Here is a 23,039-nt window from a genome sequence, read left to right as displayed (position 1 = left end):
ACGCTTATCGGTTAAAAGCGGGAGACAAGGACGAAACTTTTTTTGTACAATGGTTTTCAACATCTCTAGTTATACATATTTACAATTTTGCACAGGAGTTTAATTTACCATTTCAATACAGTCGATATGGTTATAATTTGTCACACTTATATTAAAATAAGGTTTAAAATTAATCCGTATTTGTCTGTTTTATTTTTTGCACTTCTCAAATTATTTTACAGCAGAAGTTTATACATTAAAAAATATATATTCGAAAATTGTTACACGCGATTAAAATTCCAGTGATTATGTGTACGAAATTATGGTTGATTCGAAACAGACTATTATTCATTAGATTAAGAATTTGTTTTTTGTTTCATATGCTTTACTATTAGTTTATTTTATCATCACATGCAATCATGAACATTGCAACTAGCATACAAAGTGTTAAACATATGTATATGTCACCAAATCCCAGAATTTAGTTTCAGTATGGTATTGTCTCAAAAAATATGTATCATGTGATATTGATAAAAAATACTTTATAATTTGTGTTGATTATTACCCTGTTGTAGTGCATAGGGCTTGCGCTTATCACGTGACAATGTAAGACTCAAATATATATATAAATATAAAAAAATCCTTAGGATAAATAAAAAAAATATTACTAAATAAATCAAAAGTCTTCTACCATTTTAACCAAATATATGGAAAAAAATAATTTCTATAATATAATGAGTATAATTCAATAATTCAATCAAATTTTAATTGAGATAGTGAGTGACTTAATTGAAAATTTTTTGAACCAAAATGCTTAACACGTATTATCACATCTTTTATAACGATCCTTTGAGAAAGTTTGGACGAATGGGAAATAAGACAAACTGAGATACAATCGCATTCGTGTTTAGCTGTATCTATAGATCTGGTACAACCAAACAATCACCCAGAGCTTAACGCGATTTTTAACATTTCTAAATATATATTTAAATCAGCTGTTGGCGCACGGAATTTTATTATTTTGTAGGTAAAACATTAGCAATTATTACGGTAAAAGCTTAGGTACATATATACAATTAATGATATAATTAATAATATAGAAAAATGTAAAAAAATCTGTTTGCCACTTAAATTTATTGCATAGCTAATTTAAATAAGGAATTAGGTATATTAGAAATATAGTTAAAAAATATTGTTTGTTTATTAATTATAAAGATATGTTAGATAATAATATAAAAATATTTATAGATGACTATATTATAGAAATAGTTGAATATATAGAATATTACATATTGTAAAAAATAGGTGTATTATCTAGGATGAGAAATAGGTAAAGAAAAAACCAAAAAAAATCTACAATAGTATTATAATGCCCCACTTAAATTATTGTGTAACGATATTATATATGCCTAATAAATTAGATAATACGATGTAGCAAAAATGACGAAATAAGGCAATAAGAGTAATTTTAAATAGAAATAGATTTACCAGTTGTAGAAGTATAATTGATACATTGGAATGGTTGGATGTTCAAGAAATATTAAAGATGATTAATAACAATAATTTTAATAAGTATTTAATTATAAATGCAGATGTACATCGATTTAATACTATAAATATAAATAATTTAAGGATACTTATGTTTAAGAAAAGGAATACGGCCAGGGGAATAATGTATGGAGGTGTGAATTTGTATTATAATAATACTCCTAGAATAATCCGCAAAAATAAAAATGTAGCGGGTTTCCTTAATAGTTCTGATTTGACGTGTTCTGTTTATGTTTATATTAAATTTTGTATGTATGTTTTAAATTTGCTTACTGTATAAACAATTAGCTATATTAGCTAAATAAAATAAATAATAATAATAGAACATGCTATAACCGAGCATGTCAAATCAGAACTGTGACAAAACAGAATAATGACAATTCAGAACAAGTTACAAAATAGAATCAAATTTTATTTATATTGACAACTAATTATTTATTAAGTAAATAATTTAAAATAATTAATTAAATAAAAAAGAGATTAATATTAAATAATAAAAATGATCAGTAAAATAAAATAAATGGTCTTTAAATATAACTAAATGGTCAGTAGACATAATAAATTATCAGTTGCCATGTGATTAGTTATTGATAAATCTTATACTCAACTAGCAATTTTGTTTTACAAAACAGTTACAGGGCGACACATCAACTGTTAAGGCCAAAATGTTCCGAGCGTACGTGTCGTTTAGGTTAGGTTTGAATTTGAACAGCAAATGGACGTTTCGCAACTGGCAACACTTTAAAAGTCAACAATTTATTATAATTATTATTTTATATTAAATGCTGACCATTTTGTTTTAATTACTGATCATTTAATTTTAATATTGCTTATTTATTTTAATAACTTAAACTGTTTTTTTTGAGAATTCTTAATATATAAATCCCAAACTTGAATAATATATAAATAAAATTATGTTTCAATAACTATTTATGCATATTACGGCCATAAACTATTTTTCCCACTTTTTACCCAAAATTGCATAAGCATAATCAGTGTTAAATTGAGCTCTTAAAATATTTTTACTTAAATGAGAAATTGTTTTTTTAAACTTGCTTACTAAATATTTGGTAATTACTTTAATATATATCAACGTAACATATATTCAATGAAAACATTACTCTGGTAAGAACTTATAAAAAATATTCTTTAAAATATTTAAAATTAGTTTTTTATTTAATTAGATTTTCCGGAAAATCTCATGTTAAAATATTTATTTCATATTTAATTTTTAGACACTAATTATTTATTTCATCTAGAGTTTTAAAAGTTAATTTTAATATAATATTTTTTATTTTACTTATATATTAATTGTAACAGTTCGATTTCCCATTACCGGAATACAAGATTTAAATGTAGTTGAAACTATTTATAGCATTTTAATAGAAATCTCTCACGAGATTTAATTTTAATTCCCGGAGCACAGTTGCGATACCTCGTTCACAATAGGAAAGAGAGAGACACAAAAATTCAATTTCGTATCGAGCAAAATCCCATTTCACCGTAACAAATTGCTCGTGCAACTAAACGTCCTTGAGGACACTTAACAAGGACGCCCAAGGCTTTGTCGCTGGTGTCATTACAGATAACGACCCAAAGCGTGGGAGCCTGAAAATTGAAATTTCCACCTCAGTAGACGAATGTGAAATTGCCTTCGCGATCCTCACCTATAAAAGCTCTGAGCTTTTCCGAACTTGCACAGTCATCCGCTGCTCCTACCGGTGTCAAGACAAATACCTTCAATTGTGAATTCATATAACAATCGAATCTTATCACAAGTTTCGCTTCGTCTCCAAGATGAAGACCAACTCTGTGGTCGCACTGAGTGCGTTCATTCTCTTGGTTATACATCCATCGCAAAGCTTCGTGGACAACGCGTGCAGCACTATAACATCCAACAGCGATTTTTGTGGCAAAAATGAAAAAGGACTGGACAACGACACCGTGATCCAGGCGAAGGAAAACGCCGCTAAGAACAACATTGGACTGTCTCAAACCAAAGTCGTATTGTCAAGATACCACCTCGGCACTGAAAACAGCAGAATCTACCGCGAGAGAAATTCCAACAAGGACTCTTCTGGCTTGGCCGAACGTCGATTTATCAGGCAAGTAATAGTAGATTCTAGGATTCGCAGCATCCGTGCCGCTGACAATAATGAACGACGCCAATCTTCGGCTGATTTCAATAGGAATAGTATTAATAACAGGGTTTCAGAAAAGCGTGTTTCTGAGCTACGCCGTTCTGAAAAAGATTCAACTCGGAGAATGGCAGAAGAACGACGCCAATCCGAAAGGAACTCAAGAGACGCTTCCAGACTTGCAGAACGCAGAAGTCAATCTGAACGCGAAATTAGAAACACCTTGGTAGAACGTCGCCAATCCGAGAGGGTTTCTGGAGACGTCACAAGACGCATTATTTCCGAATTACGTATTTCAGAACGTGAATCGCGTATACCTGATCGACGTCAATCCCAAAAGGATGCTACACGGAAAATTTCATCTGAACGACGTCAATTTGAAAAAGACTCCAGAGACACTACTCGGCAAATGGCAGTAGAACGACGCCAATCCGAAAGAGACTCGAGGCATGCTACTCGCCGCATTACATCAGAATTACGTCTTGCTGAACGCAGAATCCAATCTGATCGCGATTCCAGAAATAACTTAGTAGAACGACGTCAATCAGCGAGGGACTCTAGAGATGCCAATCGTCACATTACATCGAAAATGCGTGTCACAGATCGCAGAAGTCAATCAGAACGTGATTCCAGGAGCAGTATGGAACGTCGTCAATCCGAGAGGGATTCAAGGGACGTGTCAAGACGCGTTGCTTTTAAATTACCTCTTTCAGAACGTCATAGTGCTTCAGAAGAACGTCGTCTATCCGAAAGAGATGCTACTAGGCAAATTTCATCTGAACGACGTCAATTTGAGAGGGATTCCAGAGATACCACTCGAAGAATCTCGGTAGAACGACGTCAATCTAACGGAGACTCAAGAGATACTACTCGCCGTACTGTTACAGATTTACGTCTTACAGAGCGTCGCAGTGCTTCTGAATCACGCTTGCCTGAACGTCGTATATCCGAAAGGGATGCTATTCGACAGACTTCAGAAGAACGACGTCAATCAAAAACAGATTCCAGAAATATTCGTCAAGCCACAGTAGAACGACGCCAATCCGAAAGAGAACGTCGTTCTTCTGAAAAGAATTTCAGAGATCTCAATCGTCGAAGTGTATCTGATTCACGTCTAAATGAAGGACGCTTCGTTGAAAGAGAAGTCAGTCGTCGAAATATCGTCAAACGAGATACAACAAGAATAATTACCTCAGAAAGGCGAGATGCCAGAGACACTACACGACAAATCAATTCAGATTTACGTCTCGCAGAACGAAAATCAACAACTGAAAGGAACACTCGTTCTGTAGAACGCATTAGTTCTGACTCGCCTCTTTCAGAACGTCGTAGTGCTTTTGAATCACGCACGTCTGAACGCCGTCAATTTGAAAGGGATTCCAGGGATACCACTCGGCAAATGGCAGTAGAACGACGCCAATCCGAAAGAGACTCTAGGGATGCTCGTCGCATTACACCAGAATTACGTCTTGCAGAACGCAGAATTCAATCTGATCGTGATTCCAAGAACAACATAGTAGAACGACGTCAATCAGTAAGGGACTCCAGAGATGCCACCAGACGCATTACTCATGAATTGCGTCTTGCAGAACGCAGAAGTCAATCTGAACGCGATTCCAGAACTAGCTTAGAGCGACGCCAATCTGAGAGAGTTTCTGAAAATGGGGAGAGACGAATTTCTTCCGAGTTACGTCTATCAGAACGTCGTAGTGCTTCTGAATCGCGTATGCCTGAACGACGTCAACCCGAAAGGGAAACTACTCGGCAAACTTCATCTGAACGACGTAAATTTGAAAGAGACACTACTCGGCAAATGGCAGTAGAACGACGCCAATCCGAAAGAGACTCTAGGGATGCTAGTCGTCGCATTGCTTCTGAATTACGTCTTGCAGAACGCAGAATCCAATCTGATCGCGATTCAAGAACTAACTTAGAGCGACGCCAATCTGAGAGGGTTGCTGGAGATGTGACAAGACGCATTACTGCCGCCTTACGTCTATCAGAACGGCGAAGTGCTTCTGAATCACGTATGCCTGAACGACGTCAATCCGAAAGGGATACTACACGACAAATTTCATCTGAACGACGTCAATTTGAAAGGGATTCCAGAGACGCCGCCCGAAAAATGGCAGTAGAACGACGCCAATCCGAAAGAGACTCGAGGGATATTTCTCGCCGCATTACACCAGAACTACGCCTTGTAGAACGCAGAGTCCAATCTGATCGCGTTTCCAGGAATAACTTAGTGGAACGACGTCAATCAATGAGTGACTCCAGAGATGCCACCCGACGCATTACTTCTGAATTACGTCTTGCAGAACGTAGAAGTCAATCTGAACGTGATTCTAGAACTAACTTAGAGCGACGCCAATCTGAGAGGGTTTCTGGAGATGTAACACGACGCATTATTGCCGTCTTACGTCTTTCAGAACGTCGAAGTGTTTCTGAATCGCGTATGCCTGAACGACGTTTATCCGAAGGGGATGCTTCTCGGCAAATTTCATCTGAACGACGCCAATCCGAAAGAGACTCTAGGGATGCTACTCGTCGCGTTGCTCCTGAATTACGTCTAGCAGAACGCAGAATTCAATCCGATCGCGATTCCAGAACTAACTTTGAGCGACGTCAATCAGTGAGAGACTCTAGAGATGCCACCCGACGCATGACACCAGAATTACGTCTTGCGGAACGCAGAACTCAATCCGAACGTAATTCCAGAACTTCTTTGGAGCGACGCCAATCTGAGAGGGATTCTAGAGATGCTACACGACGCATTACATCAGAATTGCGTCTTGCAGAGCGTCGAAGCCAGTCTAAACGCGATTCAAGGACCACTGTGGAAAATACCAGAGATTCTACTCGACGCATAACTCAACAGCTAGAAGTTGCAGGACGCAGAATCCAATCTGAACGCGATTCTAGACTAGCTTCACGTCGTATTACTCGAGAAGTGCGAGTTGCAGAACGCAGAAGTCAAATCGAAAGTGATTCTAGAAATACCGTGGATCGTCGTCAATCTGAAAGAGATTCTATAGGTGCCACTCGACGCATCACTACAGAACTGCGTCTTCCAGAGCGAAGATTATCGGAACGGCGTTCCAATGATGACATTCGTCAATCTACTTTAAGATATCTTTCAGACACAATAAGTACCAGGAGATACAGAGATCTGACCGCAGATCGTCGAGTCGAGAGCAAGAGGACGATCAGAGAAGATAAAGAAAGGAGGAATCTAGATCGTGAGACTCGCAATTTGGAACGCAGAAGCAACTTCCTCAATAAAGAGCCTTCTCATCTGAGCAATAGTATATTGTCTGCAATCCGCATGGACCATGAACATGAGCATATAATTACAGCTAATAAGCTCACAATGGGAGACATGATAATGCAGCTCGTTAAGATCGTTTGCATTTTTTCATTATTCTTGCAGATCACCGATTTCGCAACAAAATCCAAGTCTTTCAGGTACAATTCTACATACAATCTGATTATACATCTTGTTATTTATTATGCTAATCTAAACGTTCATTGTGTTTCAGCCTATATTCCACATTCCAAAACATCATGCCGATGATTAAAGTTAAACAAGATTAAAATCAACACTCAGCCAAGAAAACAACCGATCAGGCATAACCTAAAATGTGAATCGAATTTAACCATAGTCTTAATGTAAAATTGATGTATACATTTAAATGAATGTCGTTGCCTGTTATTAATAGCATACATTTACACTAAAATAAGATATATATGAAGATTGATTTACACCAATGTAATCACATGTTTTATAACAAACAATATTTTATAGCATCCATTTTTATATAACTTAAAAAATTATATGCGTAGTTGAATTTTTATTATAAATATATATTTATGAATATAGCCAAATGTGTTTTATTATTAATTGATATGAACTCACCTACATAGAAAAAAATAATATTTATATATATTTAATTTGCAATGTCTAATTCCAAATGATCTTCTATGCACTCTTCTATTTCTTCATTTTGTTCTATACATTGCTTTAGATTATCCCTCTCTTTGATCAGCGCATCAAACTTATTTTCCATAGAAATGATCTGATTCTGTAAAGAATCTACAGTAGAGTTTAACGATACGACATCTTTCTCTAATGGCATGACTTTCTTATTAACGTTAATCAATTCCTTTTCGTGAGCTTTCTGAAGTTCCATCAGCTGAAATTTGATATTAGAATATAAAAATCTAATTCAATTTTATCTACGATTCATTAGCAATCGCTATTCTAAAACATTGAATTGAAAATATTTATTTAAATTACATCATCGATTCTCTTCTTCTTCAGATTTTCATAGTCCTTCTGTAGATTATCGAATTTAAACTCCATACTTTTTGCATTTGCTACACTCTTCTCTTTAACCTTATCTTTACTTTCATTGTCTTTAACAAATGTTTCACTGCAAGATTTCGTGAATTTAGACTTAGGCTTCGCACTTAGCTTTCTATTTTGTGTTTTATCTACAGGAGCATACAGTATTTCTAATAAATACATTAAAAAAAACTGTTAATTCGTTATTTAATCAAACAACATAAACAAAGCTATATTTACCTCTAGATTTCTGTTGAACTTTGGCCAAATTTCTCTTCATTTCATCTAGCTGCTTACTCACTCTGACAAAATCTTTTTCTTTTTGCAACAGTTCAGTGTTTAACCCTCTCAACATTGCCAATAAATACGCATCTTCTTTTAGAGTAACATTATTAGTAGAAGAAGACTTAATCTTGACCGATAGAGCAGTTTGAACCGCTATCGATGAAGTTTTACATTCAGTTTGCGTTGAACTTTCTTTAGACTCGATACTGCTTGATACATCGCTAATCTCTGAATTGGAACACTTAAGAATTGCTACGTTTTGTTCCAATTCTTGTATCTGTATCTCGTAATTGTCTCTCATTGACTTCAATTTAGTGTGAAAATCTAGCATGTTCTTCCTGTAAGCGTCCTCTGTGCTCTTCAATTCTTTTTCTAGATAAGCTATTCTATTTTCTAGCAGTGCTTTCGTTTCGTTTTCCAATGGAAGTTGTTTAGAGGCCACTAGAATAAAATAATTAGATATAGAGGCATTGAGATTAATTTAATTATAATTAATTTACCAATAAGTGCTGATACAGAATCAGGATGCTTTTTCAGTAGAATGTTCTCCATTTTCTTGCATTGTCTCTGCAAATTCTGTATGATAAATTTATCGTTAGGTATTGTAGATGTGTGTCTTGTTTCGCTGAATTTATGATAGTCCATTTTTATATATCTGTAACATAAAATACATTGCTATATTGTTAAAAATAATTTATGCAAGCACTTACGAGGTCAAGAACAATCAGGATTCGTCATGCATTACTTTCCTGGCATACCGCAAAACTTTCACTTGGTATATTTTTCGACTGTTGTTGATTAACGACTGAAGAAGACTTTTAAAGGTTAACCCGAATAAAATAATATTTTTTTTACAAATATAAAATATAAACAATAATAAAAATACATATGTATATATATATATATATATATATATATATATATATATATATATATATATAATACTCGATTCCTGATATTACCAAGATGGAAAAACCAAAAATATTTTCTAATAATTGCTTTAAGCAAACACTTCTTAGAAAAACTTACGTATAATATCTTGTTTATTATGTAAATAAGTATATACAAATTATAGCTACTTACCTATGCATACATGATACATAAAAAAGTGATTTAAAACTAAAAAATATTTTTATTTTGATAAGAGCTACATATGTGTTACAGTGAATGTGTTTTACAAATAAAACCATTTTGGGTAAGAAACAAGTAGCATCAAAATTTTCTGGATCTTCAACAAAAATAGTAGCATACAAAAATGATGAGAAATTGCTGCATGAAGTTACTGACGACGCAAAATTAATTTTGTCTTAAAAAAACACAAGTCAATGTACAATATACCAACCTAGATTTACCTATCATTTTTAAGACCACGACCAGAATTGCTGGCAAACAATTATTTGATTTTGCATCACGATAACGCATGATTATTCGGCCAAATACGATACTGTCGTAACTCCGCTTATAAAATGACCATAAAATGACCATCAGCGATTTTTTTTAATTAAGACCATAGAAAAGATGAAGGAAAATCGCTGAGTGAGCTGACAAATAAACAAATATTTTGGGGATTGAAAGAAATGCTATTAAATTGTATCTGATGTAGACAACTATGCAGGAACAATATTAATAGTAGCAATACTGGCAAAACCATGCCAAAGCAACGATGGAAGATCTCGCTTGGGGACGCGACGGGAGGACGTCTCCTCATTGGAAACCCGTCACCTCATATTCGTCTTTAAAAACAAAATTGTCTTAATTTTTTATCACACCTCGTATATACGATACAATATATGGACAATTAAGTATTATTTACTAATTTAACATATCAATATAAAAGAGATGCTCTTTGTATTAATAGCTATTCTCTCAGATGTTTTACGATTTTTCTTGATAAAAAATCATGTTAAATAGAAACATATATTTAGAAAATAGTTGAATATACAGGCCTATTAAATTTATATAAAACCACTAATGTGAATAAACTTATTTTAATAACCAGTTATTATTTTAATTAAATAATCTATGCCAATATTAGCGATATGTCTCGGTGATCATAATGAAATAGCATAACAATAAATAATTTACATTTGCACTTGTTGCAATCTATGATTATATAATAGTATACATATCTAACCATTTACCAATTATTAATGTAATAATGTAAGGACGTTAATAAAAAAGTGACTGGCCAAAATACGGTTCAAGTTTCACACAATTTTGTATTCAGCACAAGAGGCGCATAACGGAACAAAGTTTGCCCACACTTCTTGGCTTCAATATCGAGGACACTTACACTTATTTATTGTGAATAACAAGATTATATTTTATAAATACATATATATAAAAATGTCTTCAATTTTTTTTTCTTATACATACATTATTGGAATGGTTCCAATTGCTCATTAAAAGCGAGTTATATTTATAAATACCTAAATGCATGTTTGTATTATATATTACGCAAACCAGTTTCAGTGGCTAAAAAAATATGGACTGAGAGGATTGCCCCCAAGAATTTGCATATGCAAAATCAAAGAACAACAAAAAATCAAGAGTCCTTATACAGCAGTTTATAATCAAAATGTGGCTCGCGTTATTTTCTCGCCTTGGACCCGCACATTATTGAAAATTAGACCCTGACTCTCGTAACATACGATTTATCAGATAATTGCAACACTGTCCGAGAATTGAAATCATGTTACCTCCATATGTACATTTCGAGTAATAATATCTAGGACTAATCCTTTTTTTAGTAAAATAAAACGGCGATATTTTTTAAAATACGGGTTTTTTGTCAGATAGTCTAAGATTTAACAGTAATTATTATGCTACCGATTTAATACTGGTATAATAATAACAGTAATTTATAATGCTACTGATAAGTACTAATGATGATGTTTGTTAAAGTTTCGTATATTAGAAAATATATTTATTATAATACTAAGTTTATGAATTGAAATATATTATTATTACCAATATTTTTTTTAGTCCAGTTATGAGAGATTTTTGAGCTACGATTTTTTTAAAACCGCCATTTTAAAACCAGTTAACCTCCACCTCCTAAAAGTGAACTAGGAAGCGAACAACAAATACCTGAGTATATATCTGAATTATGGCTTTAAAACTGGTTAAAACCAAAACCGACAAACCGGCTTTTCGATCATTTAAAAAAACTAAAACCGGTTTTTTAAACTCACTTAACCGATTTTTTTTACACGAATATTTTTTAAATTATTAAGCAATATGATTTTTTCTCAAAAATTATAAATAACGCATAATTAATGAATAAATTCCTAAACAGAACGACAGTGATAAGACTTTGCTTCATTACTTCCACTAATTAATATGGAAATGCATAAAAGTATCATCCATTATGTTTCTTTAATTTTTAATATTTTTTATATACAACTCAGGCCCAAAGGGCTTACTGCCATTGCGGCCCTAAAATCAATATTTACCAAAAAAGCGCACTATTAAAAAAATCTATTTAAACAACTAATTTAACCAGTAATAACATACGTTGCATAGTATGGAGTAACATCAGTAGTTCTTTTTTTCAAAGCATTTGACGGATTACGACCACTGTCTTGTATTGACACCAGCAGTCGATTCCAATGTCAATACAAGGAAATACACTGTCCATCCAAATGCGAACAGTCGTATGTGTCTAGAAGATACCAAAATAACATGCGCACATTAAGAGTGTTGCCAAATCTCCAGCTGTTTGAATAATATTCGTTATGTAAGGATATTCGCTATATAAATAACAGAATCGCTTAAGGCTTGTAACACAAGAGTTTAGCTAAGCTCGCACAAAGCGGAGCTAGGCTGAATATCGAACAGGACGAAGACTGAGAAAATTGCCTCTTTCCACTTCCCTGAGTTCAACACAATCTTTGTAGATCAATTGAATACTACGTAACGCAGGTTAAGTTACGAGTAACGACACGTATTTAAACTATTGCACAAATAGTACGTGATTGCTAGAACTTTATATTAATAAAAAATGTTTTTTTTAATATAATATTTATAACAACAATATCAAATATATTAAAAATATTTTTCTTAAACAACGTTAAAATTGATTTATTAACAAATTATATGTATTAATATTGCTTTTTCTTCCCTACTACTTTTATTTTATAAAAAAAATATTTAAAGTAGTTCAATGATTTTCTTGTAAATTAATTTAAAGTCCAAATACATTTTTAACAGTAGATATATATGTATACTAGCGAAAATATAATTTAATTGATAGGCACTAGTAAAATTAAATCCTAATTTAAAATGTCTATGAATCTTAATTTGACAGTTGCGAAACGTTCATTTGCTGTTCAAACCCAAACCTAACCTACACGAATTAACCAAACCCAAATTTACACAATGAAAGTTCTAAAACTAATTATAAATAGTTTTAGAACTTTCATTGGGTCAAGTCTAAAATATTTTTTTCATAAGAAAATTAGCGGAAGAAGATGTACAGACAGATGTCGTATCTCGCATATTGCTCCATAGTTTGTCTGCACTTGAATATTACACAATGATTTAAAAATATGATAATATTAATAATATTACTATGGACTTATAATGTAAGAGGGCTGATCAAAGTATATTCAAACCAAATTTTGGTCAATTGGAGGGCGCATCACTTCTTAGAAGTCAAAAATTTACGTCAAAGGCAATAAAATCGTGTTGACGCCGTCGTTGCGACGGCAACGGTACAAACGTAAAAAAACTTATGATCATATGAAATTATTGAATTTATCTAATAAAAACAATTTCAGTACAGTTAGAGTAAATTACGCAAGATTATATTTTTTGTATTTGTTACATTAGTGTATTATACACATATATATTAATGTGTATGTATAGTCAAGAGACATCTCGGGTTTTTATATAATTTATGGTTTATTGAGAAGCGTGATGATATTATCGCCAGTATATACTCGCATATAAAACTATTGAACAGCTTGCGAGAAGAACAGTCAACATGAGTTCGCTGTGGAGTGGAGTGTTGTTGTTCATATCGTTACTGTCGACAAATGTTGCAGCTCCGGAACGGTTTGACCAAGACAGGATAATCTTCCCATCCTTTGAGGGCAAAGGTTTCAACCGTAGGAACAATATTTATTAAATAAATAATATCAAAAAATAAAAAAAATCTACGAAAACAAAAACAGGTTAAGGTTGACCTATACTTAAATCAAAATTTAAGATGAAGGTGTTTTTGTGCTTCTCCTTAATTTTATAATATTAAAAATTATGGAAGCAATTCCTTATTTTTGCAACAATACAGTGTTTTAAAAATAGTTTAAGTGACTGTCTAATACTCATCAAGACTTGTTTTGTAGTCATGGAATTTTTACACGGCAAATAGTGAGTAAAAGCAGCATGGTTTAATAAATAACGTGATTTCTATTAGGTTTGCGTTAATTGTATAAGTAATGAGGCGCCAATCGGTTGTTGTTAAAATGTGTGTATGGAAATAGGAAAGCATGACTGACATATCATGACTCATGGATTATTTTATGTTTTGAGAAGAAGAAAAAGTGCAATAATGTAGTGATTCAAAGGTCATATTTGTGGGTTTTTTGCCTTGCGTTTAATATATGATAATTTGGGATAAAATAAGTGGAAAAATATATTGAAAAAAAGTGATTAAAAACAGTCGTATCCGACAGAACTTTTTATGTAAGTTCTAATAATAATTATCATATGCGTAAGCAATAAAAATATAATTAGTCATAAGTTTAATCGCTACGTTTTATAAATTAGGTTTGATTTTTTTATTACTATTTTTTTTTATGACTTGCAATATCAACAATATTTCTAATGAAATATTGTTGAAATTGCAAAACAAAATTAAGTTTATATTTTATTTGTGCTAGTTAAGTAAATTAAAAAAATAATAAAAAATGTATTAATTATGTTTACCTTGATACTATGTACATAGTGCATACATACATTAATATGCAAGTTCTCTATTAATAAAGCATAAAAACTCAAAATTATAAAAATATATAATAAAAATATTGAAAAATTTGTTATAATATATATATATTACTAAAACACCAGTGATTTAAAAAATAAAGATACATATAAAGAAAAAAGTAAAATATAATAAAAAAAAAACAATAAAACTTGAAATATTGATAAAAAAAATCATTTTATTATCAAAATTTAACTAATAAAAACGATATATGGAAGTATATGTATTATATGTATGTATATCATACAACGGTATGTAAAAATAATAAGCTCGAAATAATAACAAAAATTTAATTAAAAATGTAAAACAATATAAAAATATGGAGTTTTCCATTTAATATTTTGTTTTTACAATATTAAGTTATAAATATATAAATAATTTAACAAAATTATGAAAAAAAATGAAATAACAAAAAACATGTATTAAATTATCAAATAAAATAGGATGTGGCTATTTGCACTAACTGTAGGTATGAAATATTGGGTGTTCAAACCCAAACCTAACCTTATGGAAGTTCTAATACTAATTATAGTTTTTGAACTTCCATTAGATTAATTCGTTTAGGTTAGTTTTTAGTTTTAAGATTAATTGCAAATAGCCACATTAATTAACACGGTGTCACGCTCAAATTATACAGTTGTGGAACGTCCATTGCTGTTCAAACCCAAACCTAATCGAAACGAATGTAATAACGCTATAATGCTTAATTTGTTTAGGATAGATTTGGGTTTGAACAGCACGGGAAACGCAGTGGGACGTAGCAACTGGTGTTTTTTGAGTGTGGCGCCGTGCTAACACTAATAACTATCTAAAATAATAACAAAATAAATAATTAAAACACAAATTAAAGACTTTTTTCAAAATAACAACATGAAGGAAGAAAAAATACAACAGGAAAAAAATAAAAATAATAACACTTAGAATAAAAAATGTATTTTGAGTAGTATTTTATATGTAAAATAAATATTTTATATGAGCTATATATTAATATACACTTAAAAACTAGTTTTTTAATTAAAATATTCCAAATAAATATCAGAACAAGAATAATAACATAATAAAACAATAATGATTATAACTTAAATGTGATAATAATAATAACAAACGTATTCTACTACTAAATGATTTAGAATAGATTTGTTACTTGTGTATAAAACGTTTCAAATTGGCAATTGGTATTGTCACCAAATATTTTTTTTTCTATAAAAATAAACGAAAACTTTGTTTTTTTTTATAAAACATAGATCTATCTGCATCATTGAAAATCTAATTAGAGCTATAATTGCAGTCGTAATAACTATTATTTTCGCTTCACAAGAAATCAAAAAATAGCAATTATTTTCGCTTCACGGAAATCAAAAATAATTAAGCTAAACGTAAAAACGCAAATTAAGATTATTTAATGAAATATGTAGTACAATACTATTATAGTAAAGTACTACATAGTATTACTACATATAAAATGATACTATATGTATACACAATATTTTAGATTATAAAAGCAAATGTTTTAGTTTCAAGTTCTATTGTTGTTTTGAATAAAAAATAACTAATAAAACTTTTGACCATGAAAATAAACCTTAACCCTTAAGGCGAAACCTGTATTTAAAGAATGCTGCACCTGACTTAGTAAAACCTTGTGGGCCTCCAACTTTTTAATTAAAACAAAATTTCGTATTTACCATGATATAATGCTTTATCTAAATTATATACGTTTTTTTTCTAAATTTAAAATTATTCATTTCAGCATTCACTCTAATATCAAGATTTAATGATCCTTTGATATCATTTATAAAAACTTTAAATTCTTTCGTGGGTAAGTGATTTAAAATGTATTTTAATACTATGAAAAATCCTAAAAACTGAACTTTGGGATATTATCTAACTGCCACTGAACTGCTTTTTCCTAATACTTCACCATTTCAGTAGAAAAAAGTAGTGTTCAATATACATATATTATTGAGTTTGTTTTATTCAATTGAATTTTATTTTATTTCAGACTCTGAAAACTTCGGTCTTACAGCGTTTCATGCAGACACCGAACCAGATCAAGTAACTGACAATGTAGAAGAAAAAGTTTCATACGAAGGAGCTCAAGTGTGGAACGTAAACGTTGACAGAATAGAAAGTTTGAGAGTCATTAGCACACTTTCCAAATATCATGGTGAGTATTTTTTTTATTTTGATATATTGGGTCCGTCCATAAATTATTTAAAATAGGTTGATCTGATTGATTTAATATATTTTTAATCAAAATATTTTCTTTAGAGGTGGCAACATGGGGCGGTAACCATACCGCCGTAGATTTCATGATTAGATCTCACAAATTGAATAAAATAGCCAGGCTGCTTTCGGACAACAATATAAGATACAATGTCGTCATTGAAGATTTACAAAAATATATAGATGACGAAAACCCACCGATCACCACCGATGAAACCCAAGACAGAAAAGGTATACCGCTCATGATTCAGTTTATTAAAAATAACACTTGCCACTTTGAAGGGTTCCAAATATGATATAATCTAATGAAATAGCGTCAAGCGAGAGAACTGGATATTTTAAATTGCAGCAAAGGGTTACAAATTTTGGCAAACTTACAGGACCAAGGGTAGAATATCTATGCCGGTCGTGAAACCGACTAATCGTAAAATGGCAACTATCGGTGCTTATATGGGTTACAATTCTTTAGACGGACACATGGAGTATTGGCCCATCGCTAATTGGGGTTTGTGTAACTGAACGAATGCATGACTATTGAACAGCATGATCACTGTGAAAATGTATATACATACATGCAACGTATATAATATCTATGTTAAACACTAACAATGTCTGATGTATCAATTACGTTCTATTAAAACATTGTATATCTAATCTCTATTATCGTAGCCGGCAAAAATCAATGGGGAATTCATAAAATTAGTAGTTTTCTAAATATATATATTATAATATTATCCATGAAAAGTATTATTTACTTACACCGTTATGAACAATGGTGAAAAAAACATATTAAAACCTACATTAAATGTTAAATTATTTTACTTGAGACTAACTTCATGCATTACACACGAATCTGCGTGTTTATATTTACGAGGGTGAGTCAAATGAAAACCTAATGAAATATTTTTCTACAGTCTCTGTGAAGTGCAATACAAGTTTTCTAACATATAGAAAGTGCATGAATACTTCTAGAAACAAAATATTTTGATTGCATGACTGAATGCACAGTCACTCGTGCACCGCCTGATGAACCTCTTCATTACACCTGAACCATTAAATTTATTTTGTCTTCAAAAGTAAAAAATATATGAACAATGGTTAACCATTGCAAAATAAATTGACAAAAGACCCTCCGTCACACAGCTTTCTCAATCTACAACGTGATATGATATTATGAAGTATTCATAGTACTATAGTACTATGAATACTTCATAATTCATTTATTATAAGAGGATTCATTGCATATGATTACAAATTTTAAGTGAATATTTATCATTTTATATCCATATCATTATACTATGGTAAATTTGACTTTGTTGTGTAAATTTAATCTTATATCTTGTATTAATCAGCAAAATTTAATTCACAGAATAAATAAGTATATAGAGTTGAGAGATATAGACGAAACTAATAACTGAAAATTAGTTAAGGTTTATATAATAGTATTCTCCAGTCGAATTCTGACCGATGTTATTTACCATGCCATTAAAGATTTCATGACGAATATCTTTTATATTTTTCTTGTTTGTGTAATATAATTCATATTAATGCCAAAGAAAATGTAATATAATACTAATTAAAGAAACATCTAAAAAAATGATTGCACCAAAGAATGGATTACATCTTATTATCTCATCTAAAATATTATAAAGCTACAAACTTACTGAAGAATCTAAAAAATGTAAAAATGGATAGAATTATACTTTTATATTTTTGTAGTATGAATACTTCTCAACAAATATTATAAATTAATTTTAGTTCTGAAGCAAGAAATAGTCCATTGCCTGCATTTATAACACATATCACACAAAACGGAATTATTTTATTCAATATTTTACTTTGTGCTAACCTTATATCATATTTTTATTATTTATTGCTTTACAAACAATATTATTTTTCTAAAGCAGATAATAATAATAAAACGCATCTTATAAACTTTGTGCGTTGATAGCTCAACAACAGGTTTATAAGCATTTTGATTATAATTCCTTGAATAATTCATATGTTCGTTATCTACACCTTACAATATGTATATACATATAAAATATTAATGTAAATTTCTACATGTTATTAAAACACATCACATAATAATTAATTTAAAAGTATAATTGATATAATTAACTTACCATAAATGAATTATTTCAAAAGATCAATCTTTTTAAGCACTGAACTTGAACTTGCACTGTTTTTGTACATGTACATAAACGTTGCTATGACAATATGCATTTAGTCATTAAATAAACTTAGGGGAAATGTTTGCCTGACTGTTACTATACATAGGGTGTTTCAAAACAGCATGTATCCTTACATTAAAATAAATTGTACAATATGTAAATTATATATTTATTTAATATATTTCAAGATGGTTATTATTAATATTAATACCTTTTTGTTAATAAATAAAGGTCATCGTATGACGTGGCAACAGTACCACAGATTAGAAGATATTCACGGATTCTTGGACTATTTAGCTGTAACTTATCCTACTATATGTAGCGTGAATACAATTGGCAGATCGGTAGAAGGCAGAGAATTAAAAGTATGTTAATAAATTGTATAATTGCATTATGCTAATATATTTTTTTTAAATATTTTTTATGTAATTAGCTTTTAAGAATATCTACCGGAGGAGCAAACAAAAAGGCTGTATGGATAGACGGTGGAATCCATGCTAGAGAATGGATAAGTCCTGCAACAGTCACATATCTGATAAATCATCTCATTGAAAACTTTGAAAGTGAATCTGAGGCCGTACGAAACATGGAATGGTCCGTCATATTTTTTTTATTTACATACACAATGCACATGGTTTTAATCTATATAATATGTTCATTAGGTATTTCCTTCCTGTATTAAATCCAGACGGATATGAATACACCCACACCACCGATAGATTGTGGAGGAAAAACCGGAAACGATTCGGTAAATGCAACGGCGTCGATCTCAATAGGAATTTCGGGTACAGTAGGATAATATAAATATGATATAATTATAAAAATATTTCATATAAATCATTAATTTTACTATTAGATTTAAATGGGGTGGTCAAGGTACGTCTAAGAATCAATGCAGTGAAATTTACGCCGGAGAAAGAGCTTTTTCAGAGCCAGAGAGTACAGCGGTTGAAGTAAATAAAGACACTATCATTCAACTACATTGCTAGAATCTAATTTTTATTTACTTTTTTAGGATTTCTTCAAGAATAGCAATTCAAAATTCAACTTGTACTTATCATACCATAGCTACGGTCAATATATCTTGTATCCGTGGGGATATGAAAGGATTCCCCCAGTGGACTATGTTGATTTAGACTCTGCCGGAAAGCAAGCTGCTCATGTAAGAATAAAATCTTTAATATTAATGAAAGACAAATAGTGTTATAATTATCTCATAAAATATTGTGTTAGCTTCTTCTATATGGTATTATTCTGATGGCTGCCTTTATGTTTATTTGTACTTTTAAATCTCTCATTTTGTGTGTTATTTTCACTGTATCATCTGAATAATGGTGTTAGCTTCTGAATCTACTTAGCTTTGTGCTCTATTTATTAATAAATGAATATTGTAATTAAAATAATAAAAATCAATATAATCTCTAAATTGAATAATACATATATTACAATACAATTTTGATAGAAAAACAATCAAAGTAAACTGTAGAAAGTATTAAAATATAATTTGTCCTGTATGGTAAACGCAACGAAAGAATTCTTGAAAAATTTGTTATTTCTCAAAATATTTTATGTTAACAATAATATAGTAATTAATGAACATTATTCCTAGATTTCAAGAGCCTTTAAAATTGTTGCAAAATCTATAATACTTAAAAAAACTACAGAATATAGTATCAAGCAGTGATGTAGTTCTAAAAAAAGTATCGATATGCCTCCTTTATACTGATACCGATAGATACCGATCCTTTTGGAGTAGTCAATAAGATTATGCGACAGACCAATATTCTGGTTATTTTATTTGTTGCGTTATGCAATGTGCTGTCGGTGATTATTCAATTAAGCTCAAATAAATTTTACCAGATCTTTATACTGGAAGGACGTTCCGGCGTGTTCTGGCCCTTTTATATTACTTGTGTTATTTTGTTTTAGTAAATATTAAATAAATTGAAAATAAAAAGTGAGAAAGCATATCTATGGTTAGAATAATATCTCATTCTGTAGCTGTACCATAAGATCCGAGTTGAAATTATTATGATTTATATATGTATGTTTATATAATGTATGTGTTTAAACTAAATCTATGATTTGCTTCTTAACTATAAAGTAGAAAATCTATTTGCTTAAGTAGCATAAACTCTTATACAGTGAGCTCTGGAGTCATGAAATATGCACAGCTTCTTATATCTAAAATTTTTAAGTCAACGTTACATAGGATGATCAGATTTTAAAAATATCAAGGGACACGAAAAATAAAAATGTTATTATTGCTATCTCGGCAATTTTTGTTTGGGCAAGACAAATTCTTGAGAGCTAAAAAAAGGTACAGAAGAACAAAAGTAGAACAGAGGACAAAAGTTTGAGGAGGACAATTCTCCATTGTAATAGTTATGCATACCTATTACAATGAAGCAGAAAAAATATATTACAAAATTAGAAAAATTTTATGTTGAGACTATTCTCATTAAATATAGATTTATAAATAATTGTACACGTATCATTGAACGATTGGATGTTAGAAATATTATGAATTATTTATATTATATTATTGGTGTATATACTAAGATATAATACTATATAAAATAATAATTTAAGAATAGATAGCTATAAATAAAATGAGTACAATTAAAAGAATATTGTCCACAGTAGGTTTATTTAATTGTCTCTAGGATAATCTATAGAAGTAAAAATTTAGCAGGTTTTCTTAGGGAATTGAAGTTTTATTTTTGCTTTATTTTATAATTTTTTTTTTTGTTTCATTTTATAAGCTAAAGTGACCAGATTTTGAAAATATCAAAGGAGGACATTAAAAATTAAAAGGCCATCTCAAAAATTTTTATTTGAGAAGGATAAATTGCTGTGAAGATAAAATAAGGTCATTTCATAAATTTTTATTCAATGACAAAATTTTTGAGGACATCTGAACACGTTATATAAACTAATATAAATTATTAAATATAAGTTAACTCTTTGCCTACTTTCGAAAATGTGCTGCCATATTTACATAATAGATGTATTTTATAATGTTATATACCAACTCATTTATATATTTTTCTTTCACAGGCAATCACTAAAGCAGGAGGTTCAAATTATCGAGTCGGAGTATCCAGCATCCTTCTTTATCCGGCCGCTGGTGGCTCAGACGATTGGGCAAAAGGATCCATGGGAGTTAAATACTCATACACAATAGAACTGAGCGACACTGGAAGATACGGATTCGTCTTACCAGCTTCTTACATCACCAAAGTAGCCAAAGAATCATTGGCCGCCATGAGAGTTTTAGCCGAGTCTGCCTATGCAGCCTGATTTATTATATTTACAATTAAGCTATTATACATAACATATTTAAAAATAAAATTAAGATATATATTTACAAAATATTTTATTTTATTTACAATATTACATTAAAAAAATTGAGCAGCTATGTTTTTAAAGGTGGCAACCCTGTGATTCGTATATGAATTGCTGAGGTTTGTCTGACTTGAGTTTTGTAGTCACCGTCGTCTGTCGTAGGTTCAATATCCTCTGAAATTAAATTTAAATGTTAGTCGATTAGATATTTATATGTAAGGTATTATTAATTATATACCAACCGATCAAATCCGTGGTTGAAGTGTTTGTATGTAATTGAACACAGTCGTTTAGCTCGGATTTTAATAGAAGAGCGAGGTGAATAGTTCGAGGAATAGCAGCTCCCAACGCATGTAATTCTACAGATGTTCCTGAACGCAGGTCTTTTAAACAACGTTCTTTTTGTGCCTGAAATTATATGATTAAATATATTTCTGAATCAATTTTTGCTGACATAACCTCAAATAAAAGTTGGCTAAACACATTAAAAATCATATGTGATCATCAAAAGTATTGCACTATTACCCCAAATTGTGTTTTTCTACTAATAAAAACTTTGCGAGCCGCCATTATGTATTTTTAAAACACACTCCGCCGCTATTTTGACAGTTTATGTTACGGTGCTGCCATTATAAAAAATAAATACATTACATTGGTTCAAAAATAAAATATATACACAATATTTGAAATTTGTGTACAAGTTGATTTTATATTACCACTTCCGTGCTTGCACACATACACTAAAATGATTGAGCTTAACACTCGACTGACTAGACATTTTTTCGTTAAAAGAAATCAAAAAACAAGAATTTATCAAATATTTTTATGTGTAATACACACACTTACGTTAAAATTATTTTATAAGTGGTTTTTAATCTGTGAGTCGCATGAGAGCCAAATTTAAATCATTACGTTTGTTTTATTTCTAATTTAAAAAATAATTACAGTGAAATTAAATATTTTAAAACTCAATATAAATAATAAAAAAATAAAATTTAAGATTAGATAATGAA

General features: G+C 30.7%; 4 protein-coding genes across 7 annotated transcripts; 2 read left to right on the top strand and 2 right to left on the bottom strand.

Moving 5' to 3' along the window:
• The first annotated feature begins 3,217 nt into the window (after positions 1–3,217).
• On the top strand, positions 3,218–7,542 carry LOC148237073 (uncharacterized). Its single transcript, XM_088183362.1, has 2 exons — positions 3,218–7,130; positions 7,205–7,542. The coding sequence occupies exons 1-2, from the start codon at positions 3,325–3,327 to the stop codon at positions 7,257–7,259; spliced, it is 3,861 nt and encodes a 1,286-aa protein (XP_088039488.1). The 5' UTR covers positions 3,218–3,324; the 3' UTR covers positions 7,260–7,542.
• Positions 7,543–7,612: 70 nt separating this feature from the next.
• On the bottom strand, positions 7,613–8,944 carry LOC148237072 (uncharacterized). The gene is made up of 4 exons (XM_088183018.1): positions 8,796–8,944; positions 8,251–8,736; positions 7,963–8,180; positions 7,613–7,858 (listed from the first exon to the last, which is right to left on the bottom strand). Exons 1-4 carry the CDS (start codon positions 8,938–8,940, stop codon positions 7,613–7,615), a joined length of 1,095 nt encoding a protein of 364 aa, XP_088039144.1. The 5' UTR covers positions 8,941–8,944.
• A 4,306-nt stretch (positions 8,945–13,250) lies between these two features.
• LOC148237071 (carboxypeptidase B-like) lies at positions 13,251–22,053 on the top strand. Of its 4 annotated transcripts, XM_088183550.1 has the most exons (11): positions 13,251–13,406; positions 16,029–16,097; positions 16,281–16,445; positions 16,550–16,735; positions 16,854–17,009; positions 18,910–19,043; positions 19,112–19,272; positions 19,341–19,463; positions 19,535–19,631; positions 19,694–19,840; positions 21,739–22,053. In XM_088183550.1, the coding sequence occupies exons 1-11, from the start codon at positions 13,283–13,285 to the stop codon at positions 21,979–21,981; spliced, it is 1,605 nt and encodes a 534-aa protein (XP_088039676.1). In that variant the 5' UTR covers positions 13,251–13,282; the 3' UTR covers positions 21,982–22,053. The 4 variants fall into 4 exon arrangements, with proteins under 4 accessions (XP_088039676.1, XP_088039677.1, XP_088039678.1 ...); XM_088183551.1 differs by lacking the exon at positions 16,029–16,097; XM_088183552.1 differs by lacking the exon at positions 16,854–17,009.
• Positions 22,041–22,652, bottom strand: Rpp20 (ribonuclease P protein subunit p20). The gene is made up of 3 exons (XM_088183555.1): positions 22,552–22,652; positions 22,269–22,434; positions 22,041–22,200 (listed from the first exon to the last, which is right to left on the bottom strand). Exons 1-3 carry the CDS (start codon positions 22,594–22,596, stop codon positions 22,097–22,099), a joined length of 315 nt encoding a protein of 104 aa, XP_088039681.1. The 5' UTR covers positions 22,597–22,652; the 3' UTR covers positions 22,041–22,096.
• Positions 22,653–23,039: the final 387 nt, after the last annotated feature.

The sequence above is a fragment of the Plectrocnemia conspersa genome, unplaced genomic scaffold, assembly GCF_051122295.1.
Source record: "Plectrocnemia conspersa isolate PC_06_02 unplaced genomic scaffold, ASM5112229v1 ptg000003l, whole genome shotgun sequence".
In the NCBI taxonomy this organism is placed as follows: domain Eukaryota; kingdom Metazoa; phylum Arthropoda; class Insecta; order Trichoptera; family Polycentropodidae; genus Plectrocnemia; species Plectrocnemia conspersa.
This window is presented reverse-complemented; position numbering and strand designations above follow the sequence as displayed.

Bases quoted from the DNA above. Each gene is read 5' to 3' on its own strand.
- LOC148237073 (XM_088183362.1), top strand. From the start codon at position 3,325: ATGAAGACCAACTCTGTGGTCGCACTGAGTGCGTTCATTCTCTTGGTT. The intron at 7,131-7,204 runs GTACAATTCTAC...ATTGTGTTTCAG, and splicing joins ACAAAATCCAAGTCTTTCAG to CCTATATTCCACATTCCAAA.
- LOC148237072 (XM_088183018.1), bottom strand. From the start codon at position 8,940: ATGGACTATCATAAATTCAGCGAAACAAGACACACATCTACAATACCT. The intron at 8,181-8,250 runs GTAAATATAGCT...TGTATTTATTAG, and splicing joins AGTTCAACAGAAATCTAGAG to AAATACTGTATGCTCCTGTA. The intron at 7,859-7,962 runs GTAATTTAAATA...ATCAAATTTCAG, and splicing joins AGAAGAAGAGAATCGATGAT to CTGATGGAACTTCAGAAAGC.
- LOC148237071 (XM_088183550.1), top strand. From the start codon at position 13,283: ATGAGTTCGCTGTGGAGTGGAGTGTTGTTGTTCATATCGTTACTGTCG. The intron at 16,446-16,549 runs GTGAGTATTTTT...TATTTTCTTTAG, and splicing joins CACACTTTCCAAATATCATG to AGGTGGCAACATGGGGCGGT. The intron at 19,841-21,738 runs GTAAGAATAAAA...TTTCTTTCACAG, and splicing joins CCGGAAAGCAAGCTGCTCAT to GCAATCACTAAAGCAGGAGG.
- Rpp20 (XM_088183555.1), bottom strand. From the start codon at position 22,596: ATGGCGGCTCGCAAAGTTTTTATTAGTAGAAAAACACAATTTGGG. The intron at 22,435-22,551 runs GTAATAGTGCAA...ATATAATTTCAG, and splicing joins GTAGAAAAACACAATTTGGG to GCACAAAAAGAACGTTGTTT. The intron at 22,201-22,268 runs GTTGGTATATAA...ATTTAATTTCAG, and splicing joins TTCAACCACGGATTTGATCG to AGGATATTGAACCTACGACA.